Here is a 24,390-nt window from a genome sequence, read left to right on the forward strand (position 1 = left end):
AATTGAAATACTCTTAATCAGTGGATCTCAACCCCCTCACTCACAATTTCTACCCATTAAAATATTTTAGAGCTTGGCCTATCTAGAAGTATGTATAACATGAGTAAATAACACAGATTATCTCTTAATCATTGCACCGGTTAGTGATTGAGATGTATTAGGCAGCAAGTGAACATTTTGCCCTCAAAGATGATGTGTTAGAAGCAGGAAAAATAAGCAATCGTAAGGATTTGAGTGAGTTTAGCCAGAGCCAAATTGTGATGGCTAGTCAGAGCATCTCCAAAACTGCAGCTCTTGTGGGGTATTCCCAGTCTGCATTGGTCCGTATCTATCAAAAATACTCAGGGTCAGGGTCATGGGTGGCCAAGTCTCATTGATGCACGTGGAGAGCAAAGGCTGGCCCATGTGGTAGTTTCAAACAGACAAGCTGCTGTAGCTCAAATTGCTAAAGAAGTTAATGCAGTTTGTTGCATATGTGGCTGCATAGCCGCACACGAGTCAGGAGGCCCATACTGACCCCCTGGCCCACTGCTGAAAGCACCAACAGTGGGCATGTGAGCATCAGAGCATCATCTGGAGCAATGGAAGAAGGTGGCCTGGTCTGATGAATCACGTTTTCTTTTACACCACATGGATGGCCGTGTCCATCGCTTACCTGGGAACCAATGGCACCAGGATGCACTATGGGAAGAATGCAAGCCGGTGGAGGCAGTGTGATGTGTTTGGGCAATGTTCTGCTGGGAGACCTTGGGTTCTGCCATGATCCATGTGGATGTTACTTTGACATGTACCATCTACCTAAGCATTGTTACAGACCATGTACACCCTTTCATGGAAACGGTATTTGGTGACTGGCCTCTTTCAGCAGGATGATGCACCCCGCCACAAAAGCAAAAATGGTTTAAGAATGGTTTGAGTTTGAGGTGTTGACTTGGCCTCCAAATCTAAGTGAAAGCGAGCATCTGTGCGATGTGCTGAACAAACTAGTCCGATCTATGGAGGCCCCACCTCGCATCTTACATGACTTAAAGGATCTGCTGCTAACATATTGGTACCAGATACCACAGCACACCTTTAGAGGTCTAGCGGAGTCCATGCCTCGGCAAGTCAGGGCTGTTTTGGCAGCAAGTGGGAGACCAGTGCAATATAAGGATTGCCTGATCCGCATATATTGCTTATAAAAATAACCAAATAATAAGAATCTGTCATGCTATGTGGCTGTAATGATTCATGAGCACACTAAGATGAGGAGTACAACATACAGTCTTTTAATCATAATCTTCATGAGGAAACATGCAGGAGAAAAGAATAACTTAACCACATAATACTAAGACGACACGGGACAATGAACAAAGGAAACTAAGGCTATAAATACACACAGACAGCAAGGTAACTGAATGAAAAACAAGTGAATGTAATCCAATCAGAAACCATAGAAACTAACTAGAACAAACAAACAGAACTCAGGAAAAGCAGCACAGGGAACAGAATTAAAATGAAGCCAAAACAAAATGGGACCGTTACAGAAATATTTTAAGTTGTTTTAGGGTCCCCACTTTTAAGATCCCCTAGTGTGTCCTGGCTCCTGGTTGAGAACCACTGCTTCAAACAGTCTCTGACTATATGACTACAGACTTCTAACATTTTGGGGTCTGTACAGATTTTTTCTCTCGTAACCATTAAAAGAAGTTAATGCTCACCAAGGCTCAAATACAGTAAAATATATTATCTGTGCAAATTATTGTGAGATTTTATTACTGTCTAAAATAAGTTTTCTATTCTCATCTGTTTTCCTCTTAAACAGTATCTCATCAAAGTGAATGAAATTAAGACCAAGAAAGGAGTAGACCTGCTACAGAACATCATCAAACACTACCACTCTCAGTGCAAGTAAGTCTGTGATAAAACTGTGATTTTAAAAAAAAAAAATTTTTTAAAAGATTTTGGAAGTGTATCATGGTAAATGGTACATTTCTATGAATATATAGCAATCCTTCAGATAAAAAGTCTTCGTAAAGCAATATAATCAGTCTCCCACAACAGAGTTGTCCAATGAAATGAACCAGACCATGGCAAAATGAACAAAGTCATCCGTGTGAGGAGAAATCTCTGGGCCAGGCAGCGCACCTGTGCCTGCTTGGCACCATCACCATCAGTGTTTTATGCATGTTTGGTGTGACTGATTGCCTTTCTTTATAGTCTCATCCCTCCACACTCAAGTCTGTCACGCTGTTTTGAGTGTGACTGGAATTTGAGAGGATGAGAAACCATTGAAAGAAGAGCAAGAGACGAAGAGAGATGCAGACTTGACAATTGAAGCTGTTTTTTTATGGGATCTGTAATTAAAACGGCTTTCCCCTGTCAGTTTCTTTCAGGAGTGTCTGGATGCAACGGAAAAGCTGAAGCAATACATTGAGGCCCTTACGGGACAGCTGAGCGCTGTGAGTGATTTCGCCCATGTTAACTGCCTGCACAGAAATGTTCTTAAAGTGTCCCTATTATGCTCTTTTAAAGGCTCCTAATTTTGTTTTGGAGGTCTCCAACAACAGGTTTACATGCATCAAAGGTCAAGAAACTATTTCATTTTCTCATAATAACATTGCACATCACCACATTTTTAAATGATTCTTAAACAACTTGACGGATGAATAACATTCTCCAAATTCCTCCTCTTCGTGATCCTACTCTGATTTGATGGGCCAGTCTGTTGTGAATGGTCTACCACGTAAAGCGCATATTTCAGAAACAAAACGGCCATTACCATAACTGTACTTCAGCTCTCTCCGGAGGCTTCCTAAAGCTCAGCAATTGTACGTACTGTAAAGACATTAACAATGATGCAGGTTTACAATATAAATCCGAGCACGATTCCGATGATGAAACATTGGAAAAACTAGTTATTCAACCCAAACCTCTATTTTGAGGACAACTTGAGTGGGACATTTCTCAGTAAAACGCTACTCATTTGAGTTACATTATGAGATGTCGCAACTGTAATGACTTACCATCTGCATTAAAAAGGGTTTGTCCATAAACAAACCGGTGTATATTTCTAATTTATCGTGGTGAACAATGGGGAACTGTATCAATAATGGTGCATGCGTTAGCCCTGCACTACCTTGAATGACGGATGTAACATAAACGTTTGTAAAAAACGATCTTGCTCCACCCTTTATCTTTACTCAAAGTAGTAAGAACGACATTAATGGAGACAGTTTAGGTAATAGTGGCACACAGATGAATTTCAGTAAGACCGTAATATGATGAGTTAGCCGATTACACAAAACTACATTTTGAACACCCGGTACAAAAAATGTATACATCAATAATTCATACTTACAGGATATAATTCTGAGGAGCAAGCTGGTCCAAAAAAACTGTCTGTCACTCACTAAACACTGACCCATCTTTTAAGAGCAAGCCTTTTGCAAATCCCACATTGAAATTTAAGAAGCAGTTGTCAGTAAAATGACGTTTGAGGGCTGGTCAAGTTGTTCGCGGGCGGACAACGTACGACGGACATTATGCAAGTGTCTTTTTTAGTGACGTACAACCATCACAAAGTTTGAAATACAAATGACTCGTATAAGCGGTTCGGAGACTATTCTTTTGGTGACGACAAATGTACAGCTTTGCAGCACATTTACATTCACAACCAGCTATATTACACACCTCATGAAAGGGAATATTCGATAAACCACAATAGGGACAGATGACCTGCTGTGGCTCAAATCCCACTTACCATGATAATAAGCCATAATCACACTTATGGAAGTGGAAGAAATCAGGGTAATCATCCCTCTAAACTGTTTCTATGATTCATTCATGCGTTTGTGTTGCCATAGGCTTCCTACACAAAATACTCAAACCTCAAACAGACAGTGACATGTTTAACCAAACTTGCATTGTAATGCTGTGTGAAGGGGAAAGAGATACTACTACTGCTACTAATACATTGGCATATAAATAAAGTAATCAATAGTTTTTTGTGTGTGTGTGTTAAATTATTACTAATAACTATTACTAATAATACTACTAATCCAGATGAAAAAAAAAACAAAACAGACAATATCATGGCAAAATATACAAACCAAAGAACTAAAAGTTAACAGGACGTGTAACTTAATTAGAAACCAAGGCAACTAACAATGAATGAGAACACAGGCAACGCAAGAAAGGATCCTTATACTAAACTGACATTTCAATTCAGTCTATTTACCATTTAGGGAGTAATGACTTGAGGAAAGGTCAGAATGCATAAAAAGGCGTTGAAATCCAAACTGACGTGAAATAATTCGGAAAGATAACTTGTACGTCATCTGTCAAGTGATTTGATAAATTGAGTCATGTATACTCAGAATCCTTTCAGACAAACAGGATCAGCCCTGAGTGTGTGCGTTCATGGTCATGTGGCGGGGGCAAAGCGGGCTAATCGGTATTCAGAGCATAACTCTGCGGCAATGAAGCTCAGGATGAGTGTGATATGGGCCATGCTGTCCATGCTGTCCTACAGATCCCCAGTGTATTAATATTGTCTTCATATACCATCCCATAAGGGAGGTCTTTATTTTTAAATTGAAAAGTGCTGAGGATCCTTTGCATCCCTTGTTCATTGTCAGGCAAATATATCTTAATTTCAAAGAGTAGATTGCTCATGCTGAGCAGCGAATGACTTGTGTTCTGCCTCTTTATGGCATCCCATCACCCCTAAGCTAAAAGTGCGTTCACAATGTTCCTTCATCTCCTTCTGTGCGCTTTGTATAGTCAGCTCAGATCAATAGTTTGCAGGCTAAAAATAGTTTAGTCGATAATCTCAATATGTGTACAACCACACTGATATAACCGAGTGACTCACATTGAAGTATTAGAAGTGTTTGGGGTGTAATGCATTACTAAGTAATTCATTACTCTAATTTAATGACTTTTAATGACTGTAATTTAAAGCAAGGGATTACTTTTACTTTTTCTGTAATTACATTATAGACTATAGAATAATTCTATATAAAACAATAGTGGATTTAACATAAACTTTTAACGTCTAATGTCAAAATGTATGCTTTATGTATGTATGTGTTTTGCTGCTGTAAACTTGTGTGTATGTTATGTACAGTGCCTTGTGAAAGTATTCGGCCCCCTTGAACTTTGCAACCTTTTGCCACATTTCAGGCTTCAAACATAAAGATATAAAACAATTTTTTTTGTGACGAATCAACAACAAGTGGGACACAATCATGAAGTGGAATGAAATTTATTGGATATTTCAAACTTTTTTAACAAATCAAAAACTGAAAAATTGGGCGTGCAAAATGATTCGGCCCCTTTACTTTCAGTGCAGCAAACTCTCTCCAGAAGTTCAGTGAGGATCTCTGAATGGTCCAATGTTGACCTAAATGACTAATGATGATAAATAGAATCCACCTGTGTGTAATCAAGTCTCCGTATAAATGCACCTGCACTGTGATAGTCTCAGAGGTCCGTTTAAAGCGCAGAGAGCATCATGAAGAACAAGAAACACACGGCAGGTCCGAGGTACTGTTGTGGAGAAGTTTAAAGCCGGATTTGGATACAAAAAGATTTCCCAAGCTTTAAACATCCCAAGGAGCACTGTGCAAGCGATAATATTGAAATTGAAGGAGTATCAGACCACTGCAAATCTACCAAGACCTGGCCGTCCCTCTAAACTTTCAGCTCATACAAGGAGAAGACTGATCAGAGATGGAGCCAAGAGGTCCATGATCACTCTGGATGATCTGCAGAGATCTACAGCTGAGGTGGGAGACTCTGTCCATAGGACAACAATCAGTCGTATACTGCACAAATCTGGCCTTTCTGGAAGAGTGGCAAGAAGAAAGCCATTTCTTAAAGATATCCATAAAAAGTGTCGTTTAAAGTTTGCCACAAGCCACCTTGGAGACAGACCAAACATGGAAGAAGGTGCTCTGGTCAGATGAAACCAAAATTGAACTTTTTGGCAACAATGCAAAACGTTATGTTTGGCGTAAAAGCAACACAGCTCATCATCCTGAACACACCATCCCCACTGTCAAACATGGTGGTGGGAGCATCATGGTTTGGGCCTGCTTTTCTTCAGCAGGGACAGGGAAGATGGTTAAAATTGATGGGAAGATGGATGGAGCCAAATACAGGACCATTCTGGAAGAAAACCTGATGGAGTCTGCAAAAGACCTGAGACTGGGACGGAGATTTGTCTTCCAACAAGACAATAATCCAAAACATAAAGCAAAATCTACAATGGAATGGTTCAAAAATAAACATATCCAGGTGTTAGAATGGCCAAGTCAAAGTCCAGACCTGAATCCAATCGAGAATCTGCGGAAAGAACTGAAAACTGCTGTTCACAAACGCTCTCCATCCAACCTCACTGAGCTCGAGCTGTTCTGTAAGGAGGAATGGGCAAACATTTCTCTCGATGTGCAAAACTGATAGAGACATACCCCAAGTGACTTACAGCCGTAATCGCAGCAAAAGGTGGCGCTACAAAGTATTAACTTAAGGGGGCTGAATAATTTTGCACGCCCAATTTTTCAGTTTTTGATTTGTTAAAAAAGTTTGAAATATCCAATAAATTTCATTCCACTTCATGATTGTGTCCCACTTGTTGTTGATTCTTCACAAAAAATTACAGTTTCATATCATTATGTTTGAAGCCTGAAATGTGGCAAAAGGTCACAAAGTTCAAGAGGGCCCGAATACTTTCGCAAGACACTGTATGTATGCTAATGTAAACTTTAAATACTTTGGTCAGTTCAAGAATAATTTATGCAATTTGATATTATTTATTTGAAAGAATTAAAGATCAGTTTCATGTCTATCCTTGTATTGTTCATCTTGTTGAAGTTGATGTAGGGACAGTTATTTGTAATGCAATATATAAGTAATGCAATACATTTTTTTAGAGAGTGTAATTACACTGTTAAAGGTAAGGAAACTTAACAAACACTGCATATTAGTGGTGTTTATTTGTGTTAGAGACTTAAACAAACCCAGAATCTTAATAAACTGCATCCTGCTTAAATACACATTTTGCACTAACCTAATGTAGATTAAGCTAGTCTAGCTGGACACCTAGGCTGGCCAAGCTGCTGTTTAACTGGTTGACCAGCTAAAAGCATACACATTTTCTCTAGAAGATCTAGTGATTAGAAAAAAACACACACACTTAAATGAAATAGAAATGTTGTCTCGGCAGCTAACGTTCTCTAGTCTAGACCATAATGAACCACAACAGTGTGGCTTTTGTTTGCTCGGATCACGTCGCATCAAGGTTACCTGCCTCCACCGCTCTCTACCTCATGCTGACACAATCAGGGAAGAAATCAGCACTGTAAGCAGTTGGTAACAGCAAATCCTGGTTGAGGACAAATTTGTGTTTGATAAAGCAGACGGCTTCTTTCAGCTGCAGTGTTGTTGTGAGTGACAGACAATTTAATAAAAGGGTCATTGTCTCACCTAAAGCTTAAGTAATCATGCTTAGATAAACAGGGCTGGAGGAATGTTCAAGGAGGAGAGGAAGTGTAGGATGTGTTCGGAGGAATTTAAGTGTGTGTGTGTGTGTGTGTGTGTGTGTGTTTATACAGATCAAACATAAGCAGGATGAGGAGAAGAAACAGCTCTGTTCTCTCAGAGATCAGCTCAGACCTGCTCTGCAACCTGAATTCAAAGAGGTATGACACTCTATTTACACCTCATTCCAGCTCCGATTGCACACACATTTTTCCCGCTTTAGCCATTGCGCAAATTTATCATGCTTACTTTCACCTCTTACCCTCCTAGCTGGATTTTCTTCTAACTCTGGATATGATCTCGCATTGTTTAACTGAAACCTACACTGAGAAATTCTGGGAAATTCTGAGAAAAACTAGCCCCAGTAACTTTTCAAACACTATTTCAGTAAGCAGTACATACAATACACTTTAGCTCTTTGTCTAGGTTTGTATTGCATAGGACTGCGGTATGTTTACCCCACCACAGTTTTTTCCTCTTTTAGAGGTCACCCACCCACTATTGATTCACAAAAATCAATAACATGTGATGTTGCAGTGCATGGCGGTATACATTATTTCCCAGGGTAATAAATAGATAGGGTCTTATGGAGGAATTTGTTAGTCTTACTATTAGTATTTAATGGGATTATGGTGTAGGGGGGATCAATCTATATTTGTAACTGTCAATCATCTTCCACAACTATTTTTGTTAATTTCCTGGAATAACTGTGAAGAGCAGCTAATAACAAAATCGTTTTTCTAAATGCCTCACTGACAAAACAGCAGGCCAGAAGAGTAAGTTAAGAGGTTTTTTTATACTAGCATGTGATGTTATTGAGCCGCCGTAATTACCCATAAACACTTGCATGTAAGCTGTCATCTCATGTTTCACGCTTTAGTTGAAAAATATTGCATGTGCAATATAGTGTGACATTCTCACTAAGAATATAACAGTTTTCTGTCAAATTGCTTCAAAAATCACGTCTGATTTTTCATGTTTTCTTTTCTGAATGCTGTTGATATTTAAAATATTCCAGGTTAAACACAAGATACGCTTTCAACTATCTTTGTACATTTGCCCCATAGATGTCCGTTGTAATTATATCATTATTTTTATTATTATAGAAGCATTCTAATAATTTTTGTTGTACAGAATTTGAGATATTTGAATTTTTTTCCTGTTGATGGAATATTATTATTATTACATTTGTGCCACTGCATGAGTGATATTCATCTCTTGTGAATTTCCTACGTGCTTCTTTAGAAGTGTGAGTCAGTATCAGTTTTAGCACCTCTCTGCATGAATAACACAATATTTTTGTGATATTTTTGTCTCCTCAGTTTGAGTAGTTTAGACTTTACCTTTAAGTTCATCCAAAAATGACCTGTATGACTTTCTTCCTTCCATGGGACACAAAAGAAGATATTTTGCAGAATGTGACCACTGCTCTTTTCCATAGAATAAAAGTGTACCGTGCACTAGCATATCTATCGGAGAAGTAATATGGACTAATTTTATGGTGTCCCTGGAAAAGGAAGTTTAACAAAAAAGAAGTTTAGCATAATGTTCCCATTACTTTTTTTCATAGCATGAAAGTGAATTCACTTCCATGCTATGAAAAAGAGTACTGTGAACATTATGCTAAACTACTTTTTCTGTTTCAATGCAAAACGAAAATACAGGAACTATCCTTTACAGAAACTAGTTGTTGTGATCAAAATCTCATGTAAGTCAGTAAAAATCAAAAACCATAAAAGCCACATATAACCAAACCATGACTTTCCCATTTATGCTTCTGTTGTGCAGGATTCTCTAAGCAGACAGACCGTGTACAGCATGCATCAGCTTCAAGGCAACAAGCAATATGGCACAGAGAAATCAGGCAACCTTTACAAGAGGAGTGATGGGTAAATGAATTCATGTCGTTGCAAATGGTCATGCTATTATTGCATCTCTGTTCCCGGATCCTGCATTCTTCAAACGTGACGTATAATCCACGCTTTCATTAAGATTTCCCTGATAAATCCTTTTGGAAGTGCCCTGTTAGCCCTTCATTTCAAATTATTCATGTGTGCTAGGATACACTGTCCCGGGAGTTACACACAGATCTGTCTCTGCATTCACTGTATAGCTTTGTGTTGATTGAGGAGAAAGTGATGTGGATGCTGTGCCGTGATCTCATTTCTCTGATAGGTTGAGGAAGATGTGGCAGAAGAGGAAATGTTCCGTGCAGAACTGCTATCTTACCATCGCTCATGGAACCGTGAGTACTCGCATCACTCCCTGCAAATACAGCAGCAAGCAGTTTGTATCTTCTGCTGGTTTCGGTGAAAAAATGCGGATAAATTCTAAATGTCACGTCTGGTTGCAATAATGATGAGGAGAAAGCAGATCCAAATGCAGATCCAAATTACTCAGGAAACCAGAACTTCATGACAAGAACAACTTCACTAAAATGGCTTGAGAACGGACAACGAACTGAAATAATACACAAGGATAGAAGAATACTTAAATACACAAACCAAACTAATAACATAATCAAACAATAAGTAACCACGAAACACATGAAACTGGGATATAGAACTGAAATACAAGACAAAGACTCACCCAAACATATACCGGATGGACATTTACAGTGGGGCAAAAAGTATTTAGTCAGCCACCAATTGTGCAAGTTCTCCCACTTAAAAAGATTAGAGCCCTATAATTTTCATCGTAGTTACACTTCAACTATGAGAGATAGCATGAGAAAAAAATCCAGAAAATCACATTTTCTGCTGTTTAAAAAATATATTATTTGCAAATTATGGTGGAAAATAAGTACTTCCTCCAATCGTTACCTGTATTAATGACACCTGTTTGACAACTCGTTATCAGGTTAAAAGACACCTGTCCACAACCTCAAACAGTATATGTCCAAACTCCACTATGGCCAAGAACAAAGAGCTGTCAAAGAACACCAGAAACAAAATTGTAGACCTGCACCAGGCTGGAAAGACTGAATCTGCAATAGGTAAACAGCTTGGTGTGAAGAAATCAACTGTGGGAGCAATTATTATAAAATGGAAGACATACAAGACCACTGATAATCTCCCTCGATCTAGGGTTCCATGCAAGATCTCACCCTGTGGGGTCAAAATGATCCCAAGAACGGTGAGAAAAATCCCAGAACCACATGGGGGGACCTAGTGAATGATCTGCAGAGAGCTGGGACCAAAGTAACAAAAGCTACCATCAGTAACACACTACGGTGCCAGGGACTCAAATCCTGCAGTGCCAGACGTGTCCCCCTGCTTAAGCCAGTACATGTCCGGGCCTGTCTGAAGTTTGCTAGAGAGCATTTGGATGATCTAGAAGAGGATTAAAGAATGTCATATGAAACCAAAATAGAACTTTTTGGTAAACACTCAATTTGTCGTGTTTGGAGGAGAGAGAATGCTCCCAAAATATCACTGCTGCAGAGGAGATCTGCATGGAGGAATGGGCCAAACTACCAGCAACAGTGTGTAAAAAACGACTTACAGAAAACGTTTGACCTGTTATTGCCAACAAAGGGTATATAACAAAGTATTGAGATTAACTTTTGTTATTGACCAAATACTTATTTTCCACCACAATTTGCAAATAAAATCTTTAAAAATCAGACAATGTGATTTTCTTGATTATTCCCCCCTCCCCCTCATTATGTCTCTCATAGTTGAAATGTACCTATGATGAAAATTACAGGCCTCTCTCATCTTTTTAAATGTGGGAAAACTTGCACAATTGATGGCTGACTAAATACTTCTTTGCCCCACTGTACATATTTTTTTTTATTTATATAAGCATTTTATACTTTTATGTTTAGTTGCATTTTCAGTGGTCGAAACCAATGCCGATATTCACACAATACAATTGAGATGTACACACAGTCATGATATATTAGTTCTGATGTGCTATTCCTTTATTGCAGCCTAATAAATCACCAGCTAAACTGAACCTCCTCACCTGCCAAGTCAAACCAAGTCTGGAAGACAAGAAATGTTTTGACCTCATCTCACGTGAGTTACCCACGCACTCTCTCAGCATTCCCCGACCATGGGCTCGGTCCATCACACACTCTCCCATGTGATATAATAGAAGAGAAAAAAACATCAAAGGTAGATTTCAGGATCTTCACTCCAAGCTGAAGCGAACCAGCCTCAGGCTATTTTTGGTGAAGTGAACTGCTTAATTGTATCTGCATGCATCCATGCATTATTTTGGCCTCAGGTCTCTGGTGTCATTAGATTATTTATGTAACAATCATGAAATATTTTGAAATGCTAGATTGATAGGACTCTGGATGGCTATACCAGAGTCCTTGAAATAAATGCAGATTGTTCTGAGAAACAGGGTACTATTTAAAATCACTATTTACACTTTAACAAAGAACCTCAAACCTGTTTTATTGTTTCTTGATTTTTTGTTGATTACATGTTATCTGATGCCAGCTGAGGATGAAATGCGAATTTATAAGGATTAACAAGGGTGTGTGTGTGTGTGTGTGTGGTGTTTTATTTCTTCTTGTTTTTTTTAGATAATCGCACTTACCATTTTCTGGCTGATGATGAGTCTGATTGTGTGGCGTAAGTATTTCTTTTGTTTATTCAAAGCAAAAAAAGCTTGAAACGCAAACTGTTCAAATGGCTTTTAATTTTTATTTTTAAACACTATTTGGTTTGATTCAGCCTTAAAGACCTACTTAAGCATTTATTTACCTCAATGAGTAAACCTGACATAATTGTGCATAAATCCAAATTGTAAAAAGCAATGCAAAGTATTATTCATAATACATTTATCTGTAACTATGCACAAAATATTTTTGTATATAACAGTTTTGAATTAATACAGATATATTTGAAATGATGTAACTTATTTCCCATTGAAATAGGACGTTTGAGCAGGACATGTAAAAGGGCTCATGGCTTTTTATTTAAATTCTCAATAGGCTTCATTTTACATTTGATTTGCTAGTTGGTTGCAGTATTCCTGTTTTTACTGTATTTTTGTTTAAATAAACACCGCATTTGTGAGCATAAGAAAATTATTTAAAAAATCTTACCAACCCTAAACCTCTGGACATTAGTTTATATCTGTTAAAAGTGAATTCTGTTGCCGTTTAGGAGTACACCAGCATAAAGATGTCCTTAAAGCTCACAGAACATAAACTAAAATATCTGATTCTGGTTTCATGGGCTCTTTAAAGCGAAATGCCTTTACTCTCAGTCCACTCATGTGACTGTCAGATGAGAATGTGTAGACGCCGTCAGATAGGGAAGAGCTTGTATAATTTTCAGCACACACACACCTCTTCCAATTTGACCTTTCCATCTTGACAGGGGAACAGAGTCTCTTTTCTTGGAGAGAAAGAGAAATATGTAACATTTCTTCCTCAGAAGTGGTTGCATGTACGACGATTGAAGTGCTTCTCATGTCAGATCACAGCCCATGCTTCCATCTTCAGTTAAATGTCAGAGTTGAAGAGGAGCAAGTGAAAAGATTCTTTTTAGTCACAATCCTACTGCACCGTTTCAGAAATGAATCCAAGCGAGGTTATTGACTGACTAGAAGTTTGCAAAGCCTGTGCAGTGTTTACAAAATTCCCTGAGATGTGACCAAGGACATTTTCTCATTAATTGCAATGAACTAACTGGATCAGTATTAGTCACAAATGACTTTTTATGCATGGTGCCAACTTGGAAATACACAATCTAAACTGTGTCTTGGCGCCCTCTAATGGTTGTATGTGTTATTGCACCTTTCTAAAAATATCAGGTGGATATCAGTGCTGACGAACAGTAAGCAGGAGGCTCTAAATGTGGCTCTGGATGAGAAGAGGCCAAGTGGAGAGAACAGCGTGGAGGATCTGACACGAGCCATCACTGAGGATATTCGCCGCATTCCTGGAAACAACGTTTGCTGCGACTGTGGGGCCAAAGGTGCAAAAATAAAGTCTTTACAGTAGCACAAATTAATATGCTAATAATTCAGTATACAGGGCGACAACCACTATACCTTCACATCACATGCTTTCGGGATGATCGTAAACAATTTCCTAGTCGGAAATTTAACTTGAACACCCTCTCAAGTTGAATTTAACACTGGGAAACTCGGAGATCAGTTTGATACATTGCGGAGGGGAGAATGTTTTGATGCTATGAGTATGGCTGTTTTTCTTTAGTTTCCCCCATAAGCTACTTCAATTGGTCGAGATTTTCACACAAGATAAAACTGAATATATAACTTTTATAAATTAAAAGGAAAAGTATACAAATGTTAATAATTACCTCAGGCATACTTTTAGAGGTGTCTTTTTTAGTAAATGACAAAAAAAAAAAAAAAAAATTTTTCTTCATCCAGATATTTCTAAAAGTGTAAGAACTTGATACATTTTGTCATGGAAACCATGTCCTCCGGTGTGACACCATAATCCTGATTTGAAATCGGGCATTCCAGTTTAAGTTTAATTTAGTTAGTTAAAGGACCCCATTCAAGGTTGTGTTACTGTGAAGCCCATGACGTGCACATGGTAAGATTTTGTCTCAAAATTGTTGAAATATTTAACTTTTTTGGAACCACTATAAAAGTGTTCATTTCTGTGTTCCTTTGGTGTGGCACCCCAATATACTTCATTCTTTCTGTCACACCATAGGAACACAGAAATGAACACTTTTATAGTGGTTCCAAAAAAGTTAAATATTTAAATATTTAACTTTAACAAAAGTTTATTATTAAAAGTCAACCAAGGAGACGCTACATTTTATTGAATATAAAGGTCCAGTGTGTAGTATTTATGAGGATCTTTTGACAGAAACGTCAGCCATTTCTATCGACACACACCGCAGGTCCCCTTAAAGTGAAAAGGCAATTTTGTGCTGTAATGTTTTCAACAGTAGCCCTAAATGGAAAAAAAAAAAACGTATTTTTAGAGCGCTAGCTAGTCACTCTGTGCATATTTATTTCCCGGCGACGACATTTTGACCTGCCGGTCACCGTGGCGCACTAGATGCTGCAAAAAATCCACACACTGCATCTTTAAATATCTTCATACACTGTGTATTTAACAAACTTACCCAAAGAAATAGGCAAGAAAAATCCTGGTGTCCTCCATGATTCCTGTTTCACAAAACACTTGCATGCGAAAATGGAAATATCCAATAGCAGCATGTAAAGCATGTGAAGGCAGCAGTATTGTTTGGTGTCTCCCACTCTTTCTCTCTCTCTTTATATTCAGAGTAGCGGGTAATGAATATGTGTCTTTCCGTTACAACCAGTCCTTAAAGGTTTGCATTTGGTCCCTCTAATCTTGAATACTTTACACTCTTTTTCAGTAAAAGTACAGTATGTAAAATTGGTGTAAAGCATCATGAGTCATTAATATTTTTGGTCTGTTTTCCTGAAAGGAATGACCATTTAAATGTGCTGAAAGCTCGATGTGTTTTGTCAATTCTAAGGAGCGCATTAATAAAAGTGTATGTCAAAGTGTCTTGTATAATCCTCACAGACATTGTTTATATGATAGATGAGTTTCGATGAGTCATTCATATGCATTTTAACACTGCTATTGAACTAGAAATGGAAACTAAGCAGTTTAAGCAAACAGCTGCTTGGGAAATGGCCATCCCTGGTCCTCTGTTCATGCTGTTGCTTTAAATGCCTGCTCATAAATCATGTTTAATTAAATTAAACCCAGTGATTGTATATGAGAGATCCGCCTTCAGGATTTATAAGCATGTTTCCTCTAAGAAGTGCTGATGCTTTGTGTTTGGCTGAAGAGTTTCGATTTTTCAGATCCTCCATAGCAAAAAGTATAAGTGTGTGTTTTTGAATATCACTGGAGCAAGTGTATTTATATTGATCTTTAATGTATTTTTATTTCAGTTTTATGTTTAGAAATTGTATTTAGATTATTTATGTGTGTGTGTGTGTGTATATATATATATATATATATATATATATATATATATATATATATATATATATATATATATATATATATATATATATATATATATATATATATATATATATATATATATAAAATATGTATTTGTGTGTGTGTGTGGTTAATAATAACAAACCTCACAATAACCTTTTATATTTTGTTCGTTACATACTATTTTGTATTGTGTTAACAAATTACTCTTTACTGATAAGCACAATTTACCCCATGCAGTTTCTGACTGTTAAGCAGCTGATAATGTGTTTTCTTTACACTCATTGCTTTCAGATCCGACTTGGATCTCTATAAACCTGGGAATCCTGACATGCATCGAGTGCTCAGGGATCCATCGGGAAATGGGTGTACATTATTCACGTATTCAATCACTTTCTTTGGACAAACTAGGCACTTCAGAATTGCTGGTGAGGATTCGCTGTGAACACATGAGGAAAATCAATTCAAGCATTGTTTAACATAGTTGGTTGTTATCTTTATTGCATTTGTGTGTAGAGAGAGTTTGACAGAGTTAAGAGTATGACAATATTAGTGATTTCTCATGTTCTTAAACACTAACTTCAGATTTATGGCTCTTTCTCTTTCTATTGCTCCATAGTTGGCGAGAAATGTGGGGAATTCAGGTTTTAATGAAATTGTGGAAGCAATCTTCCCAGTCCCTCTGTGAAGCCATCAGCAGAGAGTGACATGTGAGTGACGAGCAGCCCTGTAATTACTCTTCAAATGGCAGCCAAATGGTCTCGGCACTTGGAGTCTATGTGTCCCCAATGTCTTTAGCATTTCGCATATCATTCGCACCACTCAATTCCCTCCCAATTTTTCCTTGTAAAGGAGCAATCTTCATGGCTGGCATGGGGCAAAACCTCCCTGTACACAATTAACCTGTCTGCAGATGGTGCAGAGCTTTTTAAATTTGTTTTAAATTGATCATTCTTGAAAGTAATTTCAAAGCCCAAGAACATCCAAATGACTTTAACCTTCAAACTGAACGGTTTGATTTACCCTGCTGTCTCGATCAATGGGAGTAAAGTATGGTTGTTTACACTATTCTACACCAGCTGGACTAAATGAATAGTGCTATTATTAGATTCTTGCACAGAGCCCTGAAATAACATGCATATTTCTAGGAACTACTTTAGGGTTGCATCGCAGGATATGTCGCAGAAAATGCTTCATTCACTCGAGTGTTTGTCTGTTCCAGATTCTCATTCTGCCACCCAACCCCCTTTTCCTTTCTAGACTTTCCGCGTTTAAATATCAACAACTGTTTCTTTATTCAACAACTTTGTGAGGGACTGTTATTTTATTAAAACATTTTTTTTTTTTAGATGTAAAGAGGTTAGAATTACATTAAAACCGGTCAAAAAGGTAGTCTGACAAGCCATACCCACATCAAGATGTTTGGTCTGGAAACTCTCCATTGACAGCTCAATCCAAGGGGAGTCTTTCAAACTCCCTCTGCACGCTATAGGATAGCGCTACAACCAACCAGAGCAATGTGAAGTGGAGCTAGTTGATAGATTAAACTTTCGCCGTATATCCGGTCGGAAAAAATCTGAACACATCTTCCCTTTTTAAGAATGACTTCAGTGCCATTCTTTGTTCTTTTCTCAGAGAAAAGCTTAACTCCAAGTCTTCCAGAGTCGCGGTCAAAGCCGATTCGAAAGACAGCCGTTCGCCAGCTTCTGTTTACTAGTAGCACCCAAGCGCAAATCTGCAGTCATTATGTTTAGCCCCGTCCACCGACTCTATATACGATGTGATTGGCCTGACCAGAGTTTGGTTTTTACAGCTCAAGTGTATTGAGAGTTGCTAGACGACACTCGTGGCAGATTAGATTTGCTGCTGCTAGGGTGTGTCTAGATTTCTAGGCTATCAAAAAGGGCTAATACAGTAAAAAATATTTTTGAAATATTATTACAATTTAAAATTACCTTTTTCTTTTTGAATATATTTTAAAATGTAATGTTCTTCTAAAGACAAATCTTAATTTTCATCAGCCATTAAACAGTTCTGCTGGTTAATACATTTGTATTTGGATTCAAAATTATTTTTTTATGAATAGAATGTTTAAAAGAACATATATATATGTGTGTTCTTTTAAACATTCTATTCATATATATATATATATATATATATATATATATATATATATATATATATATATATATATATATATAAGAACATATACATAGAATATATATATATAAATCTTTTGTAACACTTTAAATGTCTTTACTGTCTTTTATGAATCAATACAATACAAGCGGAATGCAAGTATTAATTTATTTCATGAAAGGGTGTGCATGAGAGAGAGAGTATGTGTGTGTGTGTGTGAATGCTTTATGTTTGCAGCCACTGAGCTAATAATACGCATAGATTGAGCCTTTGTGACGTGGTTGTGCATGATTTGGAAATAGGGGACAGCCATACGCTGGTGAAAATCGGGCCGACTCCCCGAACATGCTTAAAAATTATCGTTAGGTTGGGTAGTTGCTCAACGTGCTCGGCTCCGTTCGCCTTTTTCTCTCACACGCTTTGAGCCACAACCATATGAGCATCCACGATGTCCGCTAGATTTCTCCTGAGAAAAAAAATCGTCTGCGAGTTCGTACGACAGCAAAATTCGCACCGTTTAGTCTTAAAGGTACAGTTGCAAAATAGCTTGTGCAATTGTAAGTGTCAGAGAGAAGGTGTAAATTGTCACGTATATCTAAATAACAGATTTTTTGATGCAAGAATCCTTGCATAACTGAGTTGACTTCAAACACACACACAAAATAAAATGCATTGAAAGCGTGGCCCCTTTAAGAGCTCTAACAGCTGTTGTCTCAGGACTCAGGGCTGGATTTTTCTTAATGGCAGTCTCTGTAGTGTTTCAACCCACATCTGTCCAACATGGTACCCTGAAAAGAGAGGAGAGTTACACTAATGAGAGCTCCAGTTATGCTGTATCTGACCATCTGTGGATTGTAATGAGCTAGTAGGCATTGCAGACATGCTCAATTTCACTACACATTTTATTATTATCGGACAGCTGTTGAATTTCACTGCCAGTTTGATACCTAATAAAGTGTGTATAGAGTGTACTAACATGTTCAATGTTATTGACAGGGCGGTACGTAAAGACTTCATACTCTCAAAGTATACGGAATGGCAGTTTGCACAGCGTAGCAGCGGTTCACCTGAAACGAAACGCAAATATCTCCAGGAGGCTGTTCGCAGTCGAGACGTCTTCAGCCTGTTACAGCTATACGCTGAGAGAACAGACCTCAGCCAGCCACTGCCATGCCACCTACAGGTCAGCAAGCATGTCTCGCCTTATCTTTTTTCTGTTCTACTTTAGATGTTGGGTCTTCCCTTTTTAATAGCTAAATAATAGGCCTTTTATGTTATGTTATGTTATGATAGGAAAAGGGGGAAACTGCACTACACTTAGCTGTTCTGTTGGCTGACAGGACATCACTCCATGTGGCTGACTTCCTGTTCCACAATTGGTCAGTTAAAAATAACATTTATTCTTAAAGCGTGTTGGTTACCTGCATGTACATGCAGTTATGGATTATCTTCATCATAACGGCCTTTCTTCTTTTCATTTGTTTCAGTAATAATCTGGATGCTCAGACAATGAAGGGAAACACTGCTTTGCATTACTGCTGTCAGCACAACAAAACTGAGTGCCTTAAACTTCTGCTCAGAGCCAAGGCCAACACACACATCAGTGAGTCTGTCCGTCCATCCATACATCCATCCTCCCATCCCATCCCTCACCATACATCCATCCTCTCATCCCATTCCATCCCATCCCTCCATACATCCTAATTTTAGTTTGTTTCTGCTGTGATAAGAGAAAGTATTTTACCACTGAAAATTTTACACACTTGAGCTTTAATATTAATTGAGGCTACATAGGTTTTTATTAACATCTTATCGGTCATTGTTGAATGAAGGAGGCTCATTGTGTTCTTTTGAAGGCTGATTTGGCTGTTGGCTCATTCGTCCGAGTTAATAAAGATCAGGATGATCATTGTGCTTATGATAATTGCTGTTCTGTGATAGAGAATGCTAATGGAGAGTCGGGACTGGACATGGCTCGCAGACTGAAGCACACACTTTGTGAGGAGCTGGTGAGTCAGAGAGCTTTCCAGCAGTAACCTGTTAAAGCAAGTCTTTATCATAAGAATATTCATGTGGGTGTAGCCTGCATATTTTACTTTTATTTAACCTAATTCAGCTCCGTCGTGGTCTTTTCGATAGGCAGGGTTTCCAACGGTTTAAAATCATTCAAAAAAGTGATATCATGACTAAAAAAAGTATATTTACAATATCAATCAGATTTGATTATTTTTAATGAATTTGAAAGTACTGGAAATACCAGGGTAAAATAAAATATGTTATAATAATACATTTATAATCAAATAAATATTAATTTAAAGCACAATATAGCTAGAATAATTTATTTTTCTAAACCATTCGCTACCATTCAAAAGTTTGATGTCTGTAAAATATTTTAATGTTTTAAGGTCTTTCAAGGATGCATTTATTTGTTTAAAAATAATAATAAGTAATAATAAATAACTATTTATTACATTTTAAAATGTAATTAAAGCTGAATTTTCAGAAGACATGATCCTTCAGAAAACTATTCTAATATTGAATATTGATTTGGTGCTCAAGAAAAAAATCTTATTATTATCAATGTTGAATGAAAACATTTGAATTTAGAAAACACTGTTGATGAACATAAGCATTTCAACTTTTAATCTTTATTGTCATTTTTATCAATTTAATGTGTCCTTACTGTATAAATGTTATTTTTATAACTTATACTCTGCTCTAAAATATCTAATTGGCTAGATATTGCACTTTGTGAGTGCTGGTGTAGAGTTAGAATCAAGCAATCCACCATGATCAGCCCATGACGTGTAAAATCCTGTGATTCATTGGTCTGCAGTGTTACCAGCTAATAACTGTTTCCTAAGTGACACAGAGTTGCCCTTCTGAAAAAGTAGCTGATTCAAACACTCACAGAGTGGAATTGTATTATTTTTATTTGCCTAGATATTCGTATATTAACAAGTGTATTTTTTTAAACTGATTAATTTCAAGGATTGGTGCTCTCTACAAATTGGATCTTCATCCAAATATTAAAAAAACCTAGAAAATCATGGAAATCCAATGGTCAAAAATGTATTGATCTCATTGTTTAAATAATAATGTGTTGTGTTCAGATCCACCAGTCACAGAACAACCAGTTTAACATGCATGTGCACGTGGAATATGAGTGGAGACTCCGGCAGGAAGACCTTTATGAGAGTGATGACGACCTAGATGACAAGGTGACAACATAAGACTACAACACCCATAACTTCACAGAACAAACACGTGCATAGTGCTAATAAAATATTTAATGCAAGAGACGTTTGTTGAATATTTGAATGCTTCCAGACTATAAATAGGAGTTGACATACTGTTGACTGACGTACTAGTGTAGTCACAGTAGGGAAAAGTACTCGGATATCCTGCTTCTGAAAATTCTCAAATGTGCATTCAGTGATTTCTTTACTATCCCATGAGGTCACATGAGAGGATTTATGAATGGAAGTGAATCTATGCAACTGACGAATGTAGTACTAATTTAATTCACACTACCCATAGTCATACTATATAGTATGCACTTTTTTAACAATAGCAAAGTAAATTCTAATTCAAATGTAGTATACTCAGAAATAAGTGATTTTGGACACACCGATTGTATTTGTGTAGTATGCAATTGACAGTCTGATGTGTAACAGTGATGGTCTTTATTTGTAGATGGGCCCAGTGAAGAAGGAGCGTTTTGGACGTCCGTTCAGCTTGTACCACAGTAACTCTGCCTCTCACGGTGGAGGAGGAAGTGGCGGAGGGGGGTTGTTCAATGTGGGTCGGAGGCTAGCGATGGCCCGTGGGGAAAACCGGAGGGAGGTGTATGGCAGTCCTAACTCTCAGACGCGGAGTCTTGAGAGTCCTCCTCCGCCACCCCCTTCATCACCCGCACCGCCACTCCCACCACGGGTCAGAGGTGAGAAATCTCTTCTCTTCTCTTCTCTTCTCTTCTCTTCTCTTCTCTTCTCTTCTCTTCTCTTCTCTTCTCTTCTCTTCTCTTCTCTTCTCTTCTCTTCTCTTCTCTTCTCTTCTCTTCTCTTCTCTCTCTTCTCTTCTCTTCTCTTCTCTTCTCTTCTCTTCTCTTCTCTTCTCTTCTCTTCAGTCTTGTTTACGCTCCTCATGTCCTTTCCAGCTCCAAACGTCCCCCCTCCTCCCCCTCCCATGAGCTCACCCGATGGCTGGACGTCCCATGAAGTAAGCAGCAGTAAGAAACGAACCCCTCCTCCCCCTCTTATCATCCGACACAAGCGCACCTACTCTGAGCCCGCCCCTCAGGTGCCCCCCAGCCCCCACTCTACACGGCAGGGCTCTACAGGTATGTGCCGAACCTGGAAGGATGCATCTAAAATTGTTTGTTTTTTTTAAATCATGGAAAATCAAGGAAATTTCTGTAGTTAATATACTTTTTATTACAGTTTTTCACAGTTGTCTCATTCTATAAAGCAAATTATCATGGGCCTAAACCCATTTGTCGAATATATCACTTCTTAATACCTTACACAAGTTCAGGCACTCTTTTTTACAAGACTCTAAACACACATCATGTAAAAAAAAGAATAATTATAAAATAAACTGGGTAAAATTGCTGTCTGAGATCATTTTATAGAAATATTTTCCTCTGCTCATCAACTTATGTTAATGTTTTCTTCAGATTATGGAGTACCTGTATCTTCGATAAGCTTCGGCGGTCCAGACTCACCTTTCCAGAAGTGTGTGTAAGTGCTTTTTGGAGTCAAAAATGCTGACCTTTCTTGTCTATTTGCTGGAATACCAAAAAAACTACAGTATGTTTTTTATTAAAAACGGACAAATATTCATTAAGCACATGCTTTTATCCAAAGTGACCTAAGAAAGGGCCAAATGTGATGGAGAAATGGCTATAAAGGACAGAATTATGCATAATTTGGCAGGTTAAACGTTAATTAAATTAAACATGAAAATTATTATCAATCCTAAGAATAAGATTGTCTTTTATGCTCACCAAAGTTGCATTTGATTTGAGCAAAAATACAGTAAAACAGTAATATTGTCAAAAATGTTAACATAATTTAAATGTATTTCTTGTGATGGCAAAGCTGAATTTTATCATCATCAGTATTATTGTTGTCACTAGTTTTTGTGGAGACCATTATCAAGTTTTTCACGATTCTTACACAAATCTTTCGTAACATTTAAAATTGGTCATGTTTGATCAATTTAATGCATCTCTAATGAATAAAAGTAGGTAGTGTAAATAAAAAAAAAAACATGAAATAAGACATCCTAATCAGATGCATACAAACTATCTTCTAAAGAAACTACTGGTCTTGACTGTCCTAATTTCACTTAAAGTTTACTGCTTTGTTTATATACAGTACAACGCATACTATTGTGCAATGCAAACTAACATGCTCATCGTAAGACATTCTGTTTCAGCTCAGGGTCTCCCAAATACACAACGTCCACTCTCAACTCCTTATCTGAGCTACCAGAACGAGGTAATACTTTAACTGTCCAGTTATCTCCCCATTATATTGTTTTCTGTTAAGCTGTATTTTGCTTATCTCGTCTCATGTTTTTTGTTGCGGTGTGTCATGGCCGTAATCTCTCTCAGCAGGCTTTCGGGCAGAAGGGGAAAGTAGCTCGTCTCACTTTCTGTACCAAACCCCAGTGCCCATCGGCAGTGCTGGACGTCACACCCCGGCCCTGTCTCCCACCTCCCCCCGCTCCTTTAGCCTGGAGACTAATGGAAGCTCCTCTTCCTGCCACACTGCTCCCCACCCACTGCCTAGAAAAACTTTGGTGAGAACAGCAGTCACAAACATTGCATGAAATGTAAATATGTCTTCAGAGGAAAATATTATTTCTTTTTTCTCAGAATACAAATCTCGTTTGATCTTACTTTGGGTCACTTATGCTCACAAAAGCAAAGCAGTAAAAACAGTAATATTGTAAATTATTCCAATTTAAATATATTTTCACATTTTATTTATTACTGTAACGGCGATACTTCAGTCTTCAGTGTCACATGATCAGTCGGAAATCATTCTTATTATTATCAATGTTAGAAAGCGTTATATTGCTTACTATTTTCATGGAAACCATGATACATTTTCAGGATTCTTTGAAGAATATAAAGTTTAAAAGAACACTTTCTTTGAAATATAAACTTTTGTAACATTATGAATGTCTTTATTTATCACGTTTGATCATTTGAATGCATCTTTGTGTTAAGTAATAATAAGTCAAAAAGTATTCATTTCTTTAGAAAACTAGCTTCTCCAGCTGTTTTGCATGTCTGTGCTGGCCTTCTGAGCATCAAACCGGCTTAAACCAGTCTGTTTCCATGTGGGAATTCATGAGCTGGTTTTCTCTGCAGGGTCTAGAGGAATGTTATTACATGTCTTTGGCTGTTGGAAAGACACAGGCGTTTCTTAACTTTTATGTTTCTCATACTTGTGGTTTCAACAAATAGACAGTTTAAAAGGAAATCGATATTAGTAAGAATACTGATGTTCTTGTGTTTAGATGAAGTCGAAGCTGAGGCGTGTGAAGGCCATGTATGACTGTGTGGCAGATCATCACGATGAGCTCACCTTCAATGAAGGTGACGTCCTGGTGGTACTCGGAGAGGAAGATGCTGATTGGTGGGTGAGTAGAAGAACAAAAGAACAACTGATTTTAGATCAATTTCAATGCGAGCGAGAAGTTTTTAAAGTCTAGTGGTCATTATATGAAAATATTTGCAGAATTGTTAGATTGAACAATCAGATTCAAGCATT

The 24,390-nt window shown here is 37.7% G+C and overlaps 1 protein-coding gene across 1 annotated transcript in view; it reads left to right on the forward strand.

Moving 5' to 3' along the window:
• unm_sa1614 (un-named sa1614) overlaps window positions 1-24,390 on the forward strand; it is a 44,097-nt gene that overhangs the window by 15,756 nt on the left and 3,951 nt on the right. The window contains 22 exon segments of the mRNA XM_067431894.1: window positions 1,805-1,890; window positions 2,366-2,441; window positions 7,599-7,685; window positions 9,313-9,413; window positions 9,700-9,769; window positions 11,459-11,546; window positions 12,065-12,113; window positions 13,303-13,466; window positions 15,758-15,891; window positions 16,083-16,125; window positions 16,128-16,173; window positions 18,599-18,785; window positions 18,896-18,981; window positions 19,090-19,205; window positions 19,544-19,611; window positions 20,716-20,823; window positions 21,299-21,545; window positions 21,762-21,944; window positions 22,281-22,344; window positions 23,045-23,106; window positions 23,226-23,410; window positions 24,137-24,259. Of these exon segments, the coding sequence (XP_067287995.1) occupies window positions 1,805-1,890; window positions 2,366-2,441; window positions 7,599-7,685; window positions 9,313-9,413; window positions 9,700-9,769; window positions 11,459-11,546; window positions 12,065-12,113; window positions 13,303-13,466; window positions 15,758-15,891; window positions 16,083-16,125; window positions 16,128-16,173; window positions 18,599-18,785; window positions 18,896-18,981; window positions 19,090-19,205; window positions 19,544-19,611; window positions 20,716-20,823; window positions 21,299-21,545; window positions 21,762-21,944; window positions 22,281-22,344; window positions 23,045-23,106; window positions 23,226-23,410; window positions 24,137-24,259 (2,373 nt within the window).

The sequence above is a fragment of the Pseudorasbora parva genome, chromosome 22 (genome assembly GCF_024679245.1).
Source record: "Pseudorasbora parva isolate DD20220531a chromosome 22, ASM2467924v1, whole genome shotgun sequence".
NCBI lineage: Eukaryota > Metazoa > Chordata > Actinopteri > Cypriniformes > Gobionidae > Pseudorasbora > Pseudorasbora parva.